The sequence below is a fragment of the Protopterus annectens genome, chromosome 9.part0 (genome assembly GCF_019279795.1).
Source record: "Protopterus annectens isolate FY-2018-M chromosome 9.part0, PAN1.0, whole genome shotgun sequence".
In the NCBI taxonomy this organism is placed as follows: domain Eukaryota; kingdom Metazoa; phylum Chordata; order Ceratodontiformes; family Protopteridae; genus Protopterus; species Protopterus annectens.
Genome location: NC_056743.1, coordinates 1,071,834,559 through 1,071,854,361, shown reverse-complemented (window position 1 = coordinate 1,071,854,361; position 19,803 = coordinate 1,071,834,559). Strand labels below are relative to the sequence as shown.

General features: G+C 44.4%; 1 protein-coding gene across 1 annotated transcript in view; it reads right to left on the bottom strand.

The window, feature by feature from the left end:
- PFDN5 (prefoldin subunit 5) overlaps positions 1–19,803 on the bottom strand; it is a 479,917-nt gene that overhangs the window by 271,908 nt on the left and 188,206 nt on the right. The window contains exon 4 of the mRNA XM_044083893.1: positions 10,906–10,980. Coding sequence (XP_043939828.1) covers positions 10,906–10,980 — 75 coding nt within the window. The remainder of the gene's footprint in view (positions 1–10,905; positions 10,981–19,803) is intronic.

Genomic DNA, 19,803 nt, shown 5'->3' with positions numbered 1-19,803 from the left:
TCAGCTTTTTCCAACTGAAGGAAAGGGAGTCCACCTTCCATGCCAGTGGATGGTACGTCCTGGTGCAGAATTTCTTTAATTGGTGATTGTGTGGGGATGCAAATAAATCTATTTCTGGGAGACCCCATTTTCTTGTTATGGTTTTGAAGATGTCCGGATGCAGCATCCATTCGTGGGCATCCGTGGTAGTCCTGCTCAGCACGTCTGCCAAAATGTTTTCTTTTCCTGGTACAAAAATTGCTTGTAACTGAATGTTGTAACTCGGGGCCACATTCCAGAGGCCCAGGGCCATCCGGCATAGAGGGTACGAATGTGTGCCCCCCTGCTTGTTGATGTACCACATAACTGTGGTGTTGTCTGTCCTTATCATCAACTGGCCTTGTTGAAGAAATGGTTTGAAAGCCTGAATTGCCAGTTTTACTGCCAGCATTTCCTTTAGGTTTATATGTAGATGCAGTTGCTCTTGAGTCCATAAACCTTGTATGCATTTGTCCATCATGTGGGCCCCCCAACCGAGGTCTGAGGCGTCCGTTGTGATGGTTTGGCTTGGTTGAGTGCTGTGGAAGGGCAGTCCTTCGTTTGTTTGACAGGCCTGAGCCCACCAGTGGAATTCTTGCTTCAGGCATGGAATTATTGGAATGTGAGTTTCTAGGCTGTGCTTGTGCTGAGACCATAAATTCTTTAGGTACCACTGTAGCTTTCTCATGTGCAATCTGGCATGTGGGACCAAAATTATGCAGGATGCCATGAAGCCCAATGCCTGTAGGACTTTTCTTGCTGTTAGATGGTTTTGCTTTGTTAATGCCAAGAAGTAGAGAGGAAGTTGCTCCTGTTTTTCTACTGTTAGGAATGCCATTTGTTTGGATGTGTCCAGCTCCGCACCCAAAAAGGTTATCTTTTGGGATGGTATCAGCCTTGACTTTTTTATATTGACTGTATATCCCAGTGCTTGTAGAAGGTAAATGACTCTCTTCAAATCTTCTACTAGTTTGTTTTTGTTGTCCGCTTGTATCAGGCAATCGTCCAGGTAAGGGTAGATTTGGATTCCCTGAAGCCTGCAATGAGCAATTACTGATGCCAGGCATTCCGTGAACACTCTGGGCGCAGTAGATAAGCCAAAGGGCAATGCTGAGAATTGATAATGCTCTGATCCTGCAAGAAATCTGAGGTATCTTCTGCAATCTGGTCGTATGGGGACGTGCAGGTATGCCTCCTTGAGATCTAGAGTAACCAGCCAAGACTCCTTGCCCAGCATGGGAAGAAGCTGCTGTAGGGTCAGCATTTTGAATTTTGGAACAATTAGGAATGTGTTTAAAGCGGACAGATCGAGAATAGGTCTCCATTTGCTTTCTTTCCTGGGTACAAGGAAGAGTCTGGAGTAAAAGCCCTTTCCTTGCTCCATGTATGGTACTTTTTCCACAGCTCTTATTTTTAATAATTGATTTACTTGTTTTAGAGCTTCTGCCTTTTGATTTGGTGGTAGGTTTGGCATTCCTCTCTTTCCTGGTAGAGTATGGAAATGAAACCTGTAACCTTGGTCTATAGTTTGCAAAATCCACTTGTCTCTTGTGATGTAATGCCAGTTCTTTGAAAATAAAGCTAGCTTTCCGCCTAAGGGTGCTTCTAGTTGTTCCCTGGTAGGCGGTGCCAGAGCCAAGTCACTGTGATTGTCCTGTTGCAGTGGTGGTGGCTGCGTCTGTGCCTCGCTGGTTGTTACCCTGCCACTGGCATCCTCTGTAGGCACCCCTGGATTGGTTTCTGCCTCTTGAACGCCTATTCCTGCCTCTCTGTGCTTTGGAGGAGTCTGGAAAGGACCAATTCTTGGAGGGCCAATTCCTGCTAAACCTTGGAGGTTGGACCTGTAAGAAATCTTTCACTGTTTGTACAGATTTTGCCTTCTCTTCCATCTTCTTCAGTACCTGTTGTGCAGGAGAACCAAATAAATTGACCTTGTCCATGGGAGCATCTAATAATTTTGATTTGACATGGTCCGGTAAGGCCTGCTCTTTTAGCCATGCATGCCTTCTGATAACTGTGCCAGTCATGGCTGATCTAAAGGAAGCCTCCAGTGCATCATAGCCGCATTTTAAGGAATGGTTACTAACTTGCTGAATGTTATGTACCATTTCCTGAACATACTTCTTATCTAAAGGTTCATCAGAGGACAGTTTTTTAGTTAACTGGTCTAGCATAAATTCCTGATATTGTATATGAAATTGGCAGTTCAAGGCCCTAGCTGACAGAGTTGCAGAAGTGTAAACTTTTTTACCCCATCTCTCTAAGGATCTGGATTCCCTTTCAGAGGGGAGGGGATTTTTAGCAGAGGTAGTTGCTACAGCCTTAGGCCCCTGGGAGATAGTCTCGGGATCTGCAAAAGGAGCCTTGTATAAATGATGATGTGTGTCCGGGACCCTGTAGAATCTATCGGGCTTAGCAGGGGCCGGAGGTAATGAATCAGGAGCAGTACAAGCATCATTAAATGCATCATCTACAACAGAAAGAACTGGAGGTATAGCTAAAGGCCTACGTTGTGGTAAATGCAAAAAGGTTCTAAGCCTTTTCCTGGAGTCTGAAAAATCTTGGCCCTGCCACTGAAATTGTTCCCTCATAGCATGCAAGGTTTCCCCAAAGGAAAATTCCTCAGGTGGAGAGGCAGAAGGAATGGACTCTTCAGCATCAGTCTTCGTAAGGGGAATAAGGAGCCTCTGGAGGGTCTGAATTATCTGAATCATCCGAGGAATCATCTGTGGACACTGGTTCAGGGGGCTCTGCTCTAGGTCTCTTCTCTGGAGGTGGTTGAGAGGCCCTGTCTGGATGATGTTGGGATCCCCGGATTAAAGAAATGAGATCCTCTGCTAGAGAAAGCATTTGGGAACTGGAGCTGGGCCTGTGAGAGGGGGTCTTAGCAGGCACAGATTTTGTAGCTTTAGCCGCTTTAGCCCTGGCAAAGGCCTTAATGGACATGGCTGCAGGAGGCCTAGCAGCTCCACGTGCAGGGGTTGAAACATCCAAGGGGATAGTGTCAGATAATTCCTGAGAAACCGCAACAGCAGGTTGGAATTCAGAAGCCGATTCCACCAGGTTTGAAGAGGCCTCGGTAGAAGGCATGCTTTCAGCTGAAGGAAGAACCGCATGCTCGGTTTCAGCCGAAACAGAGACACTCACGGTTGGCTTAACCGCGGTTTCGGCCGAAACCGCGGACCGCGAGTGTCGGTCCTTTTCCTTGTGTTTTTTGGGTATTTGTGAAGTCGGAGGATCCGACGGCATAATATAAGCAAAATCAGAGCCGAAAAACTGTTCAGCAAATTCCGACCGACGTCTAAGCGTCCGTCGGTTAAAAGAAGCACAGGCTAAACAAGCTGCTACGTCGTGGTCTGGGCCTAAACAAGGTAAGCAGTAAGAGTGGAAATCTTTATGAGGTATTTGTTTCCCACAAGTTAAACAGTTATTCACTTTTTCTGACATCGGCTGAGGCAAGAAAGAGTCCCCAACGGGGTACTTAGCTTTTTAGAAGTCTTCGGTAGTAGAAGAAGTATTCGGTAGTAGTAATCTCTGGATCTGACCGACCGGCACTTGCGAACAGCTTCTGCTTCGGGCGCCACGCGGCAAGAAAGACGGAGGAAAATGGCGTTGGCTGATGCCTTTATACCCGAGTAACTGCAGCTATGACGTCGGGTGAAGTGCGACACCAGCTGAAGCCAGACCCAGACTTTGGAATCCGGCCGACCGAAGGGCTGCCTGACGACAGGACAACCCATTTGTAAGGACTGCAGATGCATCCTTGAAGGACATCCCTGTAATATCTGTCTGGCTTGACAGGAGCAGGAGGGAGAGAATCGGGGGAAGCACTGGAGTCTGAGAATACATCATCCAAGACATCTAACACTGGAGGAATAGCTAATGGTCTGTGCTGGGGTAACTTTAAGGAAGGTACGAAGCCTTTTCCTGGAGTCAGAGAATTCCTGGCCCTGCCACTGAAAATGTTCCCTCATGGAGTGGAGAACTTCTCCGAAAGAAAAATCCTCTGGAGGAGAGGCAGAAGGAATTGAATCCTCAGCATCAGAGTCCTCGAAGGTCTGGAAGGATTCTTCTTGGGTATCTGAGTGCTCTGAATCCCTGGAGGCTTCATCTGAAGAGAGGGTGTCTGTCTGCTCAGTCCTAGACCTCTTATCTGCAGGCGGCTGAGAACCTCTGTCTGGATGCGCCCGAGAACCTCTGATAAGAGAGATTAGATCTGCAGCAAGAGACATGATCTGTTTATCAGAAGAAGGGCCCTGGGAAAAAGATTTAGGAGGATGAGCCTTAGCCTGGCTAGCAGCCTTTGCACGTGAGTAGGCCTTGATGGACATGGAGACCGGAGGCCTAGCCACCCCACGTGCAGGAGAGACTTTATCCACTGGTATGGTGTCAGGTAAATCTTGTGCTTCGGTTTCGGGAGGAAAATCAACAACCGGCACCGGGGAAACCTCCGGGACCGAAGTACGCGGTAAAGCGGTGTCGTCTGTCTGGAGCGGTTGAATTACCACCTCCAAAGAGACTGATGCACTCGCGGGAGCCTTAGGCGTGGTATCGGTGGACGACACGGGTCGAGGATGTCGGTCCCGGTCCTTACATTTTTTGGAAATATGTGCGGTCGGTTGTTCCGACGGCATGATATAAGCGTAATTATCGCCAAAAAAGTCTTTGGCAAATTCTGCCCGGCGCCTGAGAGTGCGCTTATAGAAGCAAGCACAGGCAGCACAGGCCGAGATGTCGTGGTCTGGGCCCAGGCAGGGAAGGCAGTAAGAATGGAAGTCCTTATGAGGTATTTGTTTACCACAAGACAAACAATTATTAACTTTTTCAATTTTTCCTGACATCGGCTGAGGCAAGAAAAAGGTTCCCCAACGGGGTACTTAGCTTTTTGATGACTTCGGTAACTGAAAACACAGGAGCTGGCCGACCGGCACTTGCGAACTGCTTCTGCTTCGGGCACCGCGCGGCAAGAAAGACTGAGGAAGATGGCGTCGGCTGATGCTTTTATACCCCAGCCGCTCTGACGTCGGGGAGGAGGCGACATCAGCCGACGCCGGACCCAGACTTTGTAATCCGGCCGACCGAGGGCTGCCTGAGGCAGGACAACCCATATGTAAGTACTGCAGTTGCATTCTTGAAGGACATCTGCAGCAGTGAATACACTCGAACATCTAAATTTATGCTAAGTGTACACAACTGTACTATGTTCTTCGTGTTTCACTGTTGCAGTCATTACATTTGGGTAGATTCCCAAAGCTGTGGTTGGGCGGAGGAATTTAGATAGCATTAGGACCAGCTATAAGGCCCTGCAAGACTGCAGTGGCAAAGCCAGCTCTGGATTTAGAGAAAATTGGCAAATGTTAATGCTTGGTGAAAGTATGTACAGAACTCCAGGTAGCAGCTTCTAGGATGCCCCTGGTAGGGACGCCTCAGAGAAAGGCTGTAGAGGTACATGCAGCCCTGGCAGAGTGAGGTCTGATCCCCTGGGTGATAGGTTTTCCATGGTGCTTATAGCAGAAATGAATGCAATGGCCTACCATTTCAAAATGGTTTGCTTTGAAATAGCCTTCCCCTCTGCCCCTCCTGCAAATGCTACCAGCAGTTGTTCAGATTTCCTTTGAGGTTTAGTCCTGTCCAAGTAGAATCTGAGTTGTCTGTGCACATCTAAGGAATGCAGTATCTGTTCCCCTTTGTTCTGTGGATTGGGAAAGAAGGTTGGCAAATGAATGGACTGATTAAGAGCCACACTGGACACCACCTTGGGCACGAAGGATGGCTTGGTTCTGAGGGACACCCTGTCCACATGAAATATGATTAAAGGCTCCACTGCCTTAAGGGCTTGTGATTCAGATACCCTTCTAGCTGAAGTGATTGCTAAAAGGAAAGCTGTTTTCCAAGAAAGAAATTTTAAGTCTGCAGTAGCAGCTGGCTCGAAAGGAGGTAGAGTGAGTTTCCCCAAAACAAAGTTAAGGTCCCAGGCTGGGGTTGGAGCTCTCCTGGGTGGTCTTAAATTTTTGGCCCCTCTGAGGAACTGCTTGAGCAGTGGATGAGAGAAGGGGGGGGGGTTCTGTGTTATAATGACTTGAAATGGCTGAGGCGTGGATTTTAATGGAGGAAAAAGACAGGCCCTTGTGAAGTATCTCAGTTAAGTATTGTAAAATCTGAGGTATATTGGGTGCTGCTATGCTCACCCCTTGAGATTAGTTCCAGGCACAGAATCTTTTCCATTTTTCAGCTTACGATTTTCTAGTGCTAGGCCTCCTTGCTTCTAAAATGATATCCATCACAGGTTTACTGTGGGATGGTAAAAGAGCGATTATGTAATTAGCCAGGCTGTAAGGCTCAGTGTTAGAAGCTGAGGGTGCAGAATCTGGTTCTCCTGCTCAGACAACAGGGAAGGAGTCTGAGGCAGATGCCATGGTGATAACCATGACACACTGTGCAGGAGGGGGTACCAGTGTTGGCGTGGCAAGTCTGGAGCTATCAAAATCATCCTTGGTTTGTCCTGTTTGATTTTTAGTAGTACTTTGGAGAGCAAAGGCAGAGGGGGGAAGGCATAGACGGACAGATTTTTCCAGATGACGGACAGAGCATCCACTTTCCAGGCTTGTTTGTGGGGAGTCCTTGTGCAAAATTTGTCCAACTGGTAGTTCTGGGGAGAGGCAAACAGGTCTATATCTGGGCTCCCCCATTTGCTTGTCAACATGTTGTAAATCCTTGGTTCCAGTTTCCACTCGTGTGGGTCCATGAGGTTTCTGCTAAGTCTGTCTGCCAGTGTATTTAACTTTCCTGGCAGGAATTGAGCTTGTAGGTGCACTTGGCAGCTCAAGGTTGTGTTCCACAATGCCATGGCTAGTCTGCAGAAGGGTAAGAATGTGTACCCCCCCCTGCTTATGTACCACATAACAGTGGTGATGCCCGTCTTTACCATTAGTTGTCCTGAAGAATGTGGTCCTTGAAGGCTGTCAGAGCATTCTGTACAGCTAATATTTCTTTTTGATTGATATGCAGGTGCATTTGACTTGGGTTCCATTTGCCCTAAATGCACTTCCCTGCCAGGTGAGCCCCCATGCATAGTCTGATGAGTCTGTTAGGGTTTGGGCGGCAGGGGTTGGTGTGAAAGGTAGTCCCTTGTTTTGGTGGCAGGCCTCTGCCCACCAAAGGAACTCTAGGCATAGGCAAGGTATGATACGAATCATTGATTCTAGATACTGAGAATGTTGACACAATAGGCTTTTTAGTTACCACTGTAGTTTCCTCATATGCTAGGGTTTGGGCGGCAGCGGTTGGTGTGAAAGGTAGTCCCTTGTTTTGGTGGCAGGCCTCTGCCCACCAAAGGAACTCTAGGCGTAGGCAAGGTATGATAGGAATCATTGCTTCTAGATACTGAGAATGTTGACACCATAGGCTTTTTAGTTACCACTGTAGTTTCCTCATATGCAGTCTTGCATATGGAATTAGAAGAATGCAGGAGGCCATGAACCCCAAGGCTTGCAGTACTTGTCTTGCAGATAGCAGGGTTTTTGTGGCCACTTGTTTGAAGTAGGTTGTCAAATTAGTTTGTTTCTCTGGCGTGAGGTAGGCCATCTGGGAAGTTGTATTCAAGTTTGCTCCCAGGAATATAATTTGTTGATAGGGTACCAGGTGAGATTTCTTTGCGTTTATGGTGTACCCCAGACAAGTTAGAACCCTTTATACAAAGACCAGATGATTCAAAAGTATGTCCTGGCTTTCTGCCCGTATTAGACAATCGTCCAGGTATGGGTATATTTGAATAGTTCTTTGCCTGCAAAATGCAATAACTGGAGCTAGGCACTTTGTGAATACCCTGGGACACTAGATAAGCCAAAGGGCAGTGCAGAGAACTGATAGTGCGTGTATAGCCTGCTTTGAAGCATAGGTATCTTCTGCAAGATTCCCTGATTGGGATGTGCAGGTATGCTTCTTTTAAATCTAGTGTTGCCAACGAGGCATCTTTGCCTAGCATAGGAAGTAATTGGTGAAGAGTCAGCATCTTGAATTTTGGAATCTCCAAAAAAGTGTTTAGAGTAGACAGGTCCAGGATAGGACGCCATGAATTGTCTTTTCTGGGTACGAGGAAAAGTCTCGAGTAGAAACCTTGTCCCTTTTCCTCTTCTGGTACCAGTTGAATAGCCCCCATGCTTAAGAGAGAAAGTACTTGTTTTTGGGCCTCTGCCCACTGATTTAGGGGTAGGTCCAGCCACCCGCTTGGTGTTGGCAACGTGTGAAAGTGAAATCTGTATCCCTGGGAGGGACACTATATTTAAAACCCATTTGTCCTGGGTAATGAGTTCCCAGTTCTTTGTATGAAGAGCAATCGAAGAGCAATCTTTCCCCCCAAAGGGGCAGTCAATTTAAGTGCTTGGAAATTTGAAAAGGAAGTCATTGAAACAGTTTACCATACGGGGGAGTCTTATTACTCCCAGATTTGGAAGTGGAGGCCCCCCACTGCTTAGTCCTGTGTGTCCACTGGGACTGAAACCTGGGATTTTTCCTGTGTCTGGGTTTGGCTTGAGAAGACCTGGAAGGGGCGGTTAAGGACCAATTCTTAGAGGGCCAGTGCCTACTAAATCTACGAGGATGAACTAGTAAGAAATCTTTAACAGTTTGCATAGATTTAGCTTTATCTTCCATCTTTTTAAGAACTTCCTCAGCTTTGTTGCCAAACAGGTGGTCCTGATTTAAGGGAGCATCCAACAATTTAGCTTTAACATGATCAGGCAAAGATTGCTCCTTAAGCCAAGCATGCTTTGTGAGCACAGACCCAGTAACAGCGGCCCTTGCAAGAGGCCTCTAATGAATCAAACCCACATTGCAAAGTATGTTTTCCAACTTGTTCAGCAGAATGCATTAAATCCTGTAATTCTTTGTTTTCCACACAGTCAGGAATCAACATCATTTTCTGTTTAAGCAATCCAATAACATCTTGCTGATACTTTAACATATGAAACTAGCAGTTTAAAGCCCTAATGGCCAAGGTTGCAGAAGTGTAAACCTTCTTACCCAATCTATCCAGTGCCCTGGAGTCTCTATCAGAAGGGGTAGGATTTTTAGCAGTAGAAGCCTTAATGCCCTAGGGACCCTGTGAAACAGTCTCTGGATCCACAGTAGGATTTTTAAAAAGGAACTTGTGTGACTCAGGGACCCTGTAGTACGTCTGGTTTTCTGGGAGCAGGAGGCAAGGAATCAGGGGCCAAGCTACATTCCGAAAAAGCATCATCAACAATGTCTAGTACAGGAGGAATAGCTAAAGGCCTATGCTGAGGTAGGAGTAAGAAATCCCTAAACCTCTTTTTTGAATCAGAAAAATCCTGGCTTTCCCAGTGGAAATGCTCCCTTAGAGTATGTAAGGTTTCCCCAAAAGAAAAATCCTCTGGAGGGGAAGCAGAGGGAATGGAATCCTCTGCATCAGAATCCTCATAAGTAGATATGGGCAAATCCAGATCATCCTAAGAATCAGAAAAACAGAATCCTGGTCAGAAGATTCATAAACCACTTCAGTCGTAGGCCTCTTAGAAAGGGGGGGGGGGGTTGGCTACCCCTGATTAGAGTTATTAGATCTTCAGCCATTCTTATCATTTGTTTTTTAGGCATAGAGACCTGAGCATGTGGCCTGGGCGTCGTTTTTTTTAGGCATGGTTCGAGATTTAGGCCTAAGAGAAGAAGGAGGTCAGTTTAATATGCAAGCCCGTAGGCCTGAATACACTCTCAGAAGCCGGTGCCTGCATAGCGGCACCGGACCCATCCAAGGTAGAGACATCCGCAGGTTCCATAGTTGAAGCATCTCGCGGCATACCGGACTCTGAATGGGTCTCCGTAGAAGCCTGTTAATCAGAAGTAGTGGGTATCAGGGGCTGCAAAAGCACCTCACTGAGTACCAGCGAACTGGCTAGCGTCATCGGCAGTTTTGGACCTCGGCGCCCTGTCTGTCTTTATCTTTGCGTTTTTTTGGAATCCCGGTAGTCGGATGGCTAACAGACGACATTTCTGGATAATTAAAACAGAGAACAAAACATTTAGAGGCGAAAATATACCGACGACTGATAGTGCGCTGATTAAATAACGCACAAAACAGACAGCAAGCAAGGTAAGTCATGGTCAGGGCCTAGGCAAGGAATACAGTACGGATGAAAATCTTTATGAGGTATTTGCTTTCCACAAGTAATGCAATTATTAACTTTTATTGACATCGATAAGGAGCATGAAACAGTTTCTCCAACGGGGTACTTAGCTTTAGTTGAATACTTCCGTTCTGAAACTCGAAAACAAAAATTTCAGGAGTCAGCCAACTGGCACTTGTGAACTGCTTCTGCTTCGGGCACCGCAACGCAAAAAAGACTGATGTAACGGCGTCGGCTGCATGTTTTATACCCCTGATGAACTGACGTCATGGAAGAAGGGACAGCAACTGACGCAGGATCCAAGACTTTTTACTAATCAGGCTGACTGAAGGCTACCTGGAAGCAGATAACCCCAAATGTAGTGAATGCAACAGTGAAACACGAAAAACATATAATCAAAGCAGTATGACAATCCCTTCCAGGTAATGCTGAAGTATAACAGAAAGTAATACTAATCACAGAGTGATCCTTGAGTACTAGCACTGCAAATATCAAAATATAATGGAAAACACATTCAGTTTCTGGGTACAGTTCATCTTTCTCCTGCAAATGATCAAAATTAAATAAGCAAACCTTAATTTGTTCAATAGTGTAAATACTGAAAACAGATTTTTATTCTTTCCAATTTACAAGTGTGAAGGTCTAAATCCCAAGAAAAAACATGGCTTCAGATTACACAATCGCATGTATAGAAACATGCTGTATGCTGGCTGAAATCACCATTCTAAGAAAAAATCAGAAGGCTCACCTTTTCCACGTAATATCCAGTACCAACATCAATCAATACAGTCTCAACATCATGCAATGCTCCAGGTACATACATCTGATAGAACGGTTAAGGGAAGCAAAGCTACAAGGAACTGTAGGCGGGGTTAGAACAAACAAATGAAACATTTATGCATGCAAGCTAAGCTACGTTAAAGGTAAGAAGTGGCACAGCATATCACACTTGAAGAAAATTTCCCAGTAGGTCAAAAGAAAACATTAACATTTGCATGTTCAGTTTGTAGTGCAACACAATAAAAATAAACTTAATACACACAAGGCAGGAAGACCCGTCTCATCTGAATAGCACTCTGATAATAAGCTGGCTAGGTTTGCAGCTTCAAGATCTATATTAGGCTATTGTTTAAAATATTTTTTTCCTTTCATTCTTAAGGGAAATGCACTTAAAATCTTTCAAGTACTTGGATCACTAAAATGAAAGTACAGTTTTGTACCTACCATAAATGTAGATGTCCGATAGATATGCAACTGCAGTCCTTACATATGGGTTGTCCTGCCTCAGGCAGCCCTTCGGTCGGCCGGATTCCAAAGTCTGGGTCCGGCGTCGGCTGATGTCGCCTCTTTCCCGACGTCAGAGCAGCTGGGGTATAAAAGCATCAGCTGACGCCATCTTCTTCAGTGTTTTTTGCCCCAGATGCCAGGTGCCCTCCAAGGAAGGCTAAATTTAGAGACTGGATAAAAAATTCCAGACATGCATAACAGTAATAAACAGATACACCATAACAGATTTACCCAGCTAATTTGCAAAAGGGAAGTGGACCCAAAAATGAGAAGTTACAGAGGGGTAGGAGGGAGGGAAATCCTGACTGCAGTTGCATATCTATCGGACATCTACATTTATGGTAGGTACAAAACTGTACTATGTCCTTCAAGAATGCAACTGCAGTCCTTACATATGGGTTGAATACCATAGCCAAGCTGGGGGTGGTAGGATCCAAGATAAAGATGGTGTAGCTAAAATGCCCTGCAGGACTGCCGAAGCAAAGCCTGCTCGGGATCTGGAATATAAAGGCAGGTTGTAGTGTTTGGAAAATGTATGCACGGAGCTCCATGTAGCAGCTTCTAGAATGTCCTTTGTAGCCACCCCTCTTAGAAAGGCTGTGGAGGTGGCTATAGCTCTGGTGGAGTGTGGCCTAATATTGGCTGGAACACCTTTTCCATGGAAAGAGTAACAGAATCTGATGCAGTGTCCAATCCATTTTGAAATTGTTTGTTTGCAAATTGCCTTTCCTTGTACTCCAGCAGCGTAAGCTATGAATAGTTGGTCAGACTTTCTGCTGGTTTTCGTTCTGTCCAAGTAGTAGCGCAATTGCCTGTGTATGTCCAAAGTGTGCAGCAGCTTTTCTCCCTTATTTTGAGGATTGGGAAAGAAGGTAGGCAGGTGAATTGTTTGATTTAGAGACACCCTGGATATCACTTTTGGCATGAATGAAGGATTGGTTCTTAAAGAAACTCTGTCCTGATGGAAAATGAGAAATGGAGGTACTGCCATGAGGGCCTGTATCTCCGAGACTCTTCTTGCTGAGGTAATTGCCAACAGGAAAACTGTTTTCCAGGAGAGAAATTGCAATTCTGAAGATGCTGCTGGCTCAAAAGGAGGAAGAGTTAATTTTTCCAACATGAAGTTGAGGTCCCATGCAGGCACTGGTGGTTTTCTGGGAGGTTTGATATTCTTTATCCCTCTTAGAAACTGTCTTAGCAAAGAATGTGAAAACACAGGTGGATCACTGTTGTATTTTGCTGAAATTGCTGAAACGTGTATTTTTATAGAAGAATATGAAAGGCCATTATGTAGCATTTCTGCCAAGTATTCTAGTATCTGTGCGATGCTCATTACTGATGCATCCTGACCCTTGTTGGCATTCCAGATGTTGAATCTCTTCCATTTGGCTTAGTAAGTTTTTCTGGTGGAAGGTCTGCGTGCTTCCAGTAAGATCTCTTGAACTTTCTTGGAGAGAGAGATATGGGGAGAAGTCATGGAACCCTCAAGCCTGTCAGCTGCAATGTTTGCAGGTTGGGATGAACCGTCCTGTAATTGTGCTGAGTCAGAAGCAAAGGCTATTGAGGCAGAGGCCACGGCTTGGTGCGAGTTATGCTCCTTAGTAATGGATACCAGTGCTGTCTTGGCCAGTCTGGAGCTATCAAAATGCCTTTCGGTTGTTCTGCTTTGATCTTCAGTAACACCTTGGTCATTAATGGTAGAGGTGGGAATGCATAGATTGTTAGAGAGTTCCAGCTGAAGGAGAGAGCATCCATTCTCCAGGCTTGAGGATGGTGTGTCCTTGAGCAGAACTTCTTCAGATGATGATTGAGGTGTGAGGCAAAGAGATCTATGTCCGGCCTCCCCCATGCATGAGTTATTTGTGAAAAAATGTCTGGATGCAACATCCATTCGTGCGGGTCCAAGATGTTTCTGCTTAGACTGTCCGCCAGAACATTGTCCTTGCCTGGAACAAACTGGGATTGCAACTGTATGTTCAGTTTCAGGGACTTTTCCCAAAGAGTCATTGTTAGCCTGCAGAGGGGGTACGAATGAGTGCCTCCCTGTTTGTTTATGTACCACATAACAGTTGTGTTGTCTGTCTTTATTAGCAGTTGACCTTGCTGAAGAAATTTTCCGAAGGCCTCAATAGCATGAATCACTGCCAACATCTCTTTTTGATTGATGTGTAGATGCACTTCCCGGGGTGCCCATTGCCCCTGAATGCATCTGCCCTCCATGTGCGCCCCCCATCCATGATCTGAGGCGTCTGTTGTAATGGTTTGGCTTGTTTGAGGTTTGTTAAAAGACATGCCTTTGTTTAGCTGGCTTGCTTGTGCCCACCACAAAAATTCCTTTTGTAGACATGGAATGAGTGGAATAATTGCTTCTAAGTTGTGGCTGTGTTGAGACCATGAACTTTTTAGGTACCATTGTAGTTTTCTCATGTGTAGTCTTGCCAGTGGAATCAGAAGAATGCAAGATGCAATGAAACCCAGGGCCTGCATGATTTTCCTTGCAGTCATCTGGGTGTGCTTTGCTAGGTATTTGAAGTAATCTGGTAGTTCTTGTTTTTCTTCTGTGAGGAAAGCCATTTGTGAGTTTGTGTCCAGTTTGGCTCCTAAAAAAATTATTTGTTGGGATGGCAGTAGTCTTGATTTTTGAATGTTGACTGTGTATCCCAAAGCCTGTAGTAAGTAAATGACATAGTTCAAGTTTCTTATCAAGGCTTGCTTGCTGTCCGCTTGTATAAGGCAGTCGTCCAGGTAAGGGTATATTTGTATCCCCTGGAGTCTGCAGTGTGCAATTACTGATGCCAGGCATTTCGTGAATACTCTGGGCGCAGTAGATAAGCCAAAAGGCAATGCTGAGAATTGATAATGCTCTGACCCTGCAAGAAATCGGAGGTATCTTCTGCAACTGTGTCTGACTGGGACATGCAGGTATGCCTCCTTGAGGTCCAGAGTAACCAGCCAAGACCCCTTGCCCAGCATGGGAAGAAGTTGCTGTAACGTCAGCATTTTGAATTTTGGCACAGTGAGAAAGGTGTTTAGAGCGGACAAGTCCAGTATAGGTCTCCATTGCTTTTCTTTTCTTGGAACAAGGAACAGTCTTGAGTAGAATCCCTGGCCTTGTTCCTGAGGAGGAACCTTTTCTATTGCTTTGATTTTTAGCAACTTTGAAACTTGTATGAGTGCCTCTGCCCTTTGATTTTGTGGCAGGTTTGGCATGCCTTGTCTTGTTGGTAAGGTATGGAAGTGGAACCTGTAACCTTTGTCTATTATGTCCAGAATCCATTTGTCCTTTGTTAAAACGTGCCAATTTTTTAAGAATAAGGATAATTTTCCTCCTAAAGGTGCTTCTCTTTGAGCCTTGGTCAGCGGTGTCAAGGTCAAGTCATTGTGATTGTCCCTGTGGAGCAGTAGAAGCCCCTGCGCCAGTTCTCTGATTAGTCAGTTGCCATTGGCGGCCCCTGTAGGAGCCTCGGTATTGCCCTCTACCTCGAGCACACCTGTTTCCCCTTTTGAACTTGTCAGTGTCTGGAAAGGACCAATTCTTCAAAGGCCAATTCCTGCTGAACCTTGGTGGCTGAACCTGGAGGAAATCTTTGACTGTTTGTACTGATTTAGCCTTTTCCTCAATTGATTTCAACACATCCTGAGCATTAGCACCAAATAGCTTGTGTTTTTCCAGAGGTGCATCTAGCAGCTTTACTTTAACATGATCTGGCAATGCCTGTTCTTTCAACCAAGCATGTCTACGTATGACGGCCCCTGTCATAGCTGCCCTACATGAAGCTTCCAATGCATCATAACCACACTGAAGAAAATGATTGCTAACCTGCTGAGTATTATGAACCAAATCCTGCAAGGCCTTTCTATCTAAAGGCTCAGGGGAGGCTAACTTTTTCTGCAAATCATCCATCAAGAAATCCTGATACTGAAACATATGAAAAAGACAGTTAAGTGCCCCCATTGCAAGGGTGGTTGAGGTATAAACTTTTTTGCCTCACCTCTCCAGGGACCTAGATTCCCTGTCTGCGGGCAAAGGATTTTTGGCCGTGGAAGTGGCCACTCCTTTGGGCCCCTGGAAAATAGTTTCTAGATCAACAGAATGGGCCTTAAAGAGATGCTTATGAGTTTCAGGAACCCTAAAAAACAAGAAATGAGCCAGCAGCAAGTAGACTGAGTCAAAAAAGAGTAGTTTAATAAAAACTACCCAAACAGCATAATGGCATCCAAAAACAAACCGGTTTCGGCAATGGTTAAAAACCTAGCCTTCTTCAGTGTACAACAAGGAGCCAAAACAGAAATGCTGTATTTAAACAGATAAAGCCATGCTGATTGGTTACAAAATTTTAGCATGTGCTGATTGTCAAACAGCATAAATAACAAAAATTTTTTGTATGAATGAAAATACATTCAAAAAATACATTCAAAAAAATGGATCATTTTAAGGACTTGAGTACATTCATATTATGATTGGCTGTTTCTATGTATATATATTTTGTAAAACATATACATAAGTCTGTATTCCGAATATTAAAGCACCAATTATACATGATCCAATATTGAACAAAAATATATAAAAATATAAATATGCATATATGCAAAGTGCGTTACGAATCAGAGTACATACTACAATATTTGGATTAGCTATGTCAATATATATAATTAATAAACATATGTATGTATTCTGGATATTGAAACACCATTTGTTCAACAAACATGTATAATATATTCAATTTTTATTTATAAACAATCATTTAACCCAGGACTAAATAGTGCACCTAGTTTCGTAATCCATTTCTTTTCTTTAAGGTTAAGTTTATTATGCCAACCACTCTTAACGGTTCTGTCACCAATGATTTTATCAATAATGGTAAAATGAAATTTTGCAGTGCTATGCGTGAGAGTGTGTTTGTATAATGCATTGGTATTCTTATGGCATCTAATATCACTGAGATGCTCAGAGATACGTAATTTAACTGGTCTTGACGTCTGCCCTACATAAAATGAGTGGCAGGTACAACATGCCAAATAAACGGCCCAATCTGTGTTACAGTTAGCAAAAAATCTAATGTCAAAAACTGTATTAGTATTCCTACTGGTGAACTCCTTAGTTTTCAACATATGCTTACAATTGACACAGTGGTAACTGAAAACACAGGAGCTGGCCGACCGGCACTTGCGAACTGCTTCTGCTTCGGGCACCGCGCGGCAAGAAAGACTGGAGAAGATGGCGTCGGCTGATGCTTTTATACCCCAGCCGCTCTGACATTGGGGAAGAGGCGACATCAGCCGACGTCGGACCCAGACTTTGGAATCCGGCCGACTGAAGGGCTGCCTGAGGCAGGACAACTCATATGTAAGGACTGCAGTTGCATTCTTGAAGGACATCCACAATGCAATGTTATCACATACTTCAAACAATGACATTTTTTTCTCAAAAAACAGTGTCACCTGTTAACCAAAGTATATCACAAACCAGGGAAATGATATCAAACTGACAAGCTTAACAATAAATCCACAATTCAACAATATTTGCCACTTATTACTTTTCCTCTCTGCAATTTTCCCATTAATACCGGCAAAATTAACTTTACCAAGTCTGAACATTGTGGAAACCAATGACATAAGAAATTCTGTCAAAAAATATGTATTATACACGAATTTTATACAATGCTAAAAAAAGGTATTCACCTACTAAGGTTTAGCTACTAAGATCTACATTTGAAACAAAAGAACCCATGCAGCCAGCAAAAGCGTGAAGTATTCATAATGCTCTATTCCTTGGTGAACACCTATTCCACACACGCACGCACAGCATCACTGCTGCACGTGTGAGATGCCTTTATGAGTAAGGGGATATCTACACTACACTATGTGTAAACACTGAACTACCTGAAGGGGAAAGCTGAAGTCTCTTACTTTTTGTGTGTGTTCGCCATTTCTGATGTAGAAGGCTGCATCCACTGAAAAATAAATAAATGGTAACCAGCTTTATCTAGCAGCCAGCTCTCCTGTCCATATCCACTTCAATACTCTGGATGGTACCAATATACAGCTGGTACACCGCTTTCAATAGAATTCCAACCACAAGTCTGATCTGACATGAACACACTTAACCCTAATATGTTTTCCTACATTTACTCATGCAAACAGCTACATTTTCATCTATTTATCTCATTAAAGCAAAACTTGTAACCAACTTTGTAAAACTTTTTGAAGCTCAGTGACTCAGCTATCCCAAAGGAAACATAAGAAAGGTTCTCTTACAGACTCTAAAAAAAAGCTGGATATCCAGTGTTAAAAAAACAGGTAAAATGTGAATACACCAAGTGGGAAGGAGGAGGTACTAACTGACTTAAACAGTTCCTATAGGGAGAGCTCCCCCTTATCAGTCAGACTGTTACTGTATTGGCAGTTGTAGAAGGGGAAGAGCGTAGTAACATAAAATCAATCAGTTCCTACAGTGAGCACATCTCATCACCAGTCAAACTGTTACTGTACTGGCAGTTGCACGACGTGGAAGTATAACAGGGAGGTAGTACCCCCACTCTGTTTCAGTTCTTCTCTGCTTAAAACTTTTACTCTCCAAAGTGGCATACCTAAAGCTGGATAAAGGAAATGCAAGTACACACTACTGGATGTGGTTGACAATCTAAAGTTTACTTTGACTGGGACAGAGCACTGGTCTGAAATTTTCAAGCTCAGCCCAGGGTATACAACCATGACAAAGTTATAGAAGTACACCATGGAACTAAAAATCAAACACTGTCTAAAATCACAAGGTACAACTACAGTAAAGTAAAATTAACCCAAAGAAAGTACAGTTGTGTACCTACTATAAATGTAGATGTTCGAGTGTATTCACTGTTGCAGTCATTACTCTTGGGGTTATCCTGCTGGCAGGCTACCTGCAGTCCGCCTGAATTCCAAAGTCCTGGTCCAGCGTCGGTTGCCATCGCCTCTTCCCTGATGTCAGTGTGCCAGGGGTATAAAAGATGCAGCCGACGCCATTTTCTTCAGTTTTTCTTGCCACAGATGTCAGGTGCCCCCAAAAGGGTAGGCTAAACATATTATGTCAATAAACATACATGCAATAAAGACACATTTCCTTCATCTACCAGCAAATACACCACATAGGTTGTACAGAATAGAGAAGTACAGATAAACCCCAGCAAAAGAAAGGGGGACGGTGGGAGGGTAACCTGGACTGAAACAGTGAATACACTCGGACATCTACATTTATGGCAGGTACACAACTGTACTATGTTCATCGTGTTTCACTGTTGCAGTCATTACTCTTGGGTTGAATCCCAAAGCAGAGGATGGGTGGCTGAGCTAAATAGGATTAGGAAAGGCTAAGAGGCCCTGCAGAACTGCAGTGGCAAAGCCTGCTCTGGATTTAGAATAAAGAGGTAAGTGGTAGTGCTTTGTAAAAGTGTGCACTGAGCTCCAAGTTGCAGCCTCAAAGATGTCTTTGGTTGGTACTCCTCTGAGGAAGGCTGCTGAAGTGGCTGCTGCTCTGGTGGAATGAGGCCTAATGCCCTTAGGCACTGATTTACCATGCTGAGAATAGCAGAAATGGATGCAATGACCTATCCATTTAGAAATAGTCTGTTTTGAGATGGCATTTCCTTGTGAGCCCGCAGCATATGACACTAAAAGTTGCTCAGTCTTTCTGAAAGCTTTAGTTCTGTCCAAGTAGAAGCATAGCTGCCTGTGTATGTCCAAAGAATACAGAATTTTCTCACCCTTGTTCTGTGGGTTTGGATAAAAGGTAGGCAAGTGAATGGTTTGGTTGAGGGCCACACTGGACACCACCTTAGGCATAAAAGTTGGGTTTGTCCTCAGAGAAACCCTGTCTTGATGAAAAATGATAAAAGGTTCCACAGCCATGAGTGCTTACAACTCCAAGACTCTTCTTGCAGAGGTTATTGCTAGGAGCAGAGCTGTTTTCCAGGATAAGAATTTTATATCAGCTGTAGAGACTGGCTCAAAAGGAGGCAGTGTGAGTTTTTCCAAGACATAATTGAGGTCCCATGCCGGAATTGGTGCTCTCCTTGGAGGCCTGATGTTTTTCACCCCTCTTAGGTACTGCCTTATTAAAGGATGAGAAGAGATAGGTGGTTCCGTATTGTAATGGGCTGAAATGGCAGAAGCATGAACCTTAATTGATGAAAAAGAAAGGCCTTTGTCCAGCATCTCAGTTAGGTATTGCAAAATCTGAGGAATGTTTGGTACATACGTGTCAATGTCTTGTTCCTGGTTCCAAATCAGAATCTCTTCCATTTTTCTGCATAAGATTTTCTGGTACTGGGCCTCCTGGCCTCCAATGTGCAGGATCTGATTGTTTTGTTGGGTCAGCAAGTGA